The sequence below is a fragment of the Uloborus diversus genome, chromosome 9 (genome assembly GCF_026930045.1).
Source record: "Uloborus diversus isolate 005 chromosome 9, Udiv.v.3.1, whole genome shotgun sequence".
In the NCBI taxonomy this organism is placed as follows: Eukaryota; Metazoa; Arthropoda; class Arachnida; order Araneae; family Uloboridae; genus Uloborus; species Uloborus diversus.
The window spans coordinates 65,010,495-65,013,765 of NC_072739.1; the positions used below are offsets into that span (position 1 = coordinate 65,010,495).

The 3,271-nt window shown below is 30.4% G+C and overlaps 1 protein-coding gene across 1 annotated transcript in view; it reads right to left on the minus strand.

Annotated features, from left to right (window-relative positions):
* Nucleotides 1-2,564: 2,564 nt before the first annotated feature.
* LOC129230278 (uncharacterized) overlaps nt 2,565-3,271 on the minus strand; it is a 26,754-nt gene continuing 26,047 nt past the window's right edge. Inside the window, exon 11 of the mRNA XM_054864677.1 lies at nt 2,565-2,572. Coding sequence (XP_054720652.1) covers nt 2,565-2,572 — 8 coding nt within the window. The remainder of the gene's footprint in view (nt 2,573-3,271) is intronic.

The window sequence follows — 3,271 nt, forward strand, 5'->3', positions numbered from 1 at the left end:
AAAGTGACTGAGCTGGAGATGGAAAACCTCTTAAGGAAGCCAAGAGTGCGAAAAAAACTGGTAGCTAATATAGAATTAACAGACCAGACGAGTGACCGAAGCAATGGTTCGGTTCAACTCGAAGATTGAACGCGAGGCAAGGTATATTCAGTAAATTACCATCCATTAGCCAGGGCTTAGCCCTGGCTAATGGATGGTAATTGGATGGTAATATAGTACGGAGCATTTATATGAAAAAATATGGTGAAGTTTCGTGATGGTAACATTATTTTATTTCTGAAATACATTTACACTACAAAGAATAAAATAACAGATTTAAAAAAAAAAAAAAAATACGAAGCACTTTTCATAATGCACTCAAGAGGACAAAATAGCTTTCCTGGTTCAGAAAGGACAATTTAAGTATTCATGTAGTTTTCAAAAATTCCAAGAAAATGACACCACAAACGGAGAAAAGTGCGTTACTAGTCGCAAACCAAACTTTTCCAACAGGAAAAATGCGCATGTTTCAATACTCAGAAGCTATGATTTAAAGCTAGATAATGATAAGAAATTCTCTTTATGACTTGAGCCGCACTTTTCTTCGTTTGTGGTGTCATTTTCTTGAAATTTTTCAAAACTATAGGAATGCTTAAATTGTTCTTTCCGAACCAGAAAACTTATTTGTTCTTTTGAGTGCATTATGAAAAGTGCTTTGTATTTTTTTTTAAAAAAAATCTGTTATTTAAATTTTATCGGCTGATTTAGATTACCCTAAACATGAAAATATTAAGATCAACTGCAATTTTTAAATGTTTTATGAAGACATTATATACTTATTTTATTTCATACTTGTTACTGTGAATCAAGCTTATAGAAAGAGTTTTTAGATTTAAAATCATTTTTTATGATTTTATCTTTAATCAAAACGGCGATTGATCGTTTATTTTTCAAAAGATCCTTTAAAATGGTGTACTACTTAGAAAAATTGAAGCACTAAGGAAGTTATCCCGTACCCACAAACAACAGCATTTTAGAAATAATATACAAGTGTCCATCGTATAACACAATATTTGTACAACACGGTTTCGATATTACACGGTACTAAAATTGCGATTATTATAACACGGTTTCGATATTACACGGTGCGAAACTTGAATTTAATGCTTCATAATTTTGATACAACACGAAGATTATTTATAAAAAAGATGGGATTTCATTTTTGTTTAATACATTCTGTTAATATTCGACAACTCTAATAAGTTTTTACTTTCTTTTATGAGACTTGGTTTCGATGTAACACGGTATATATCCCTTGATTTACATTATTTCTAAGTCTCGTATAACATGGCTTCGATAAAGCACGATATATATTGACATGAATTTTGCTCTCTACATGCACGGTTTCGAAATTACATGGAACGAATTAACCGTGTTATACGAGGGACGCCTGTATATGATAAAATAATTTTCTATATAAGTACTTCAAGTTGCATTCAATACTCGATGAAACTTTATTTCAATGAGAAAAAATGAGTGATCAATGCGAGGGCTGAGTTAGAAAAAGAATTTTGTTTGCCGGGAAAAACAATAAACGCTGCTAATGTTAAAAGTAATCGTTCTAGAATGTCTAGTAATCTCTCAGAACAAGAATTTATGTTTGTTCATCGACAATGATATCACGTATTGGCATTTGGATGATGGGGTTATTAGGTTAAATCCCAGCAGACGTCAATACCGAAAACACAATTTGTCGTACTATTATTAGTTATCCTTACATCGTGGTTAGATAGCGGCATCAGATGTTACCATTTTTAGTTTATGATAGTAGAATGAGAAAACTTTATCCATAACTTTTGATCAGTTGAAAGAAATCTAGGAAGGAGAAGTAGTTTTCTAAACAGAGGTTTTAATTTTTCAGCCATGCATCAAAAAGAAGAACAAAGTTTTATTAAGTTCAAGGCATAGCATCAAGTAAAAATTAAGTTGAACTCCTTTGATTTCTTTTTTTAAAGCGAGAAATGCTGCAGAAGTTTTGCTACCATTTTCAAAATATATGTTTTCTTTTAGTTAAAATTTATTTTTACTGACTTTAATGGAAATGCTCTTGATTATTGACACAGATATTGTCATTGATTAGATTATCGGGGGGGGGGGGGAAATGATGCTATATTTTCGATGTTTCTTTTTTTTTTAACTTAAGATGATCATGAAACGATCTTAAGATTTTCATCATGAAAATAATAAAAAAAAAGAAAGAAAGAAAGGAACTTTGTCATGTTAATGGAAATACACGGTCCTCCATGAAACTTAATAACATTTCATTATTTTCATTTTTGTTTTTTTTTTTAGTTTTCAGAAAGGATTAATGTGAAAGTGTTTTATCAATGAAATTTTTTGCGAGTTTTTATGATGAGGAATATTTTTAAGAGAATAAGAAAAGAGAAATAAGAACAACAAAAAATAGCGAATACTACACCAGGCACAATAACGCACAGTCAGACCTATAACAGATCTTGGTAATAGACTGTAAACAATAAGCCTGGACAATGGAATATTAATATATCTATCAATTCCCTCGAGTGCTAAGAACCTTCAAAGAAAATAAAGACTGTTCAATATAAAAGTGGCTACATTCTGGAAGATTTCCTAAGAGTTTAATTTTTTTTCTATTGTTATAAGAAAAGATGTTCTTAAAGTAATGAAATTCTTTCAGTACAGTTGTCTTCGTGATTAAGAAGTACTGTATATCACATTTATAGCCAAGATAATAGATTTTTATTTCAGACACTCTTCTTTTTTTATATTTATTGTTTAACGTTATGGAAAGGAACTGGGTGTTTTTTCATGAAAGTTTCTTTTGTGCAATTTTGAAATAAATAACATGATATTAAATGCTATTTTGCTCTATGCTTTTTACTTAGCATTTCAGATAATGCTCTTTTTTAATGCTTAGTGAACGGTATGTTCATTTCGTTTTCCATTATATTTTCAAATAGTTGCTCTTTTAAGTTCACACTGATATGAATCTGTTACTAAAAAATGCTTCATTTCGTAATATTTTAACTCTTTTCATTGTTAAAGAGCGTGGTTTTAAATGAAATACAAACATACCCTATTTTGTAACTTGAAATACATACAAAGTTACAAAATAGGGAAAAAGTGAGAGAGACGCCATATGATTTGAGACGCCCTACCTTCGGAAATTCAATGAATAAGAAAGATATGGCCCTTTTTCTCATTGCTTTTATTTACTCATGGGTCATCATTCCATGTCAAGTGATCCAAAGTT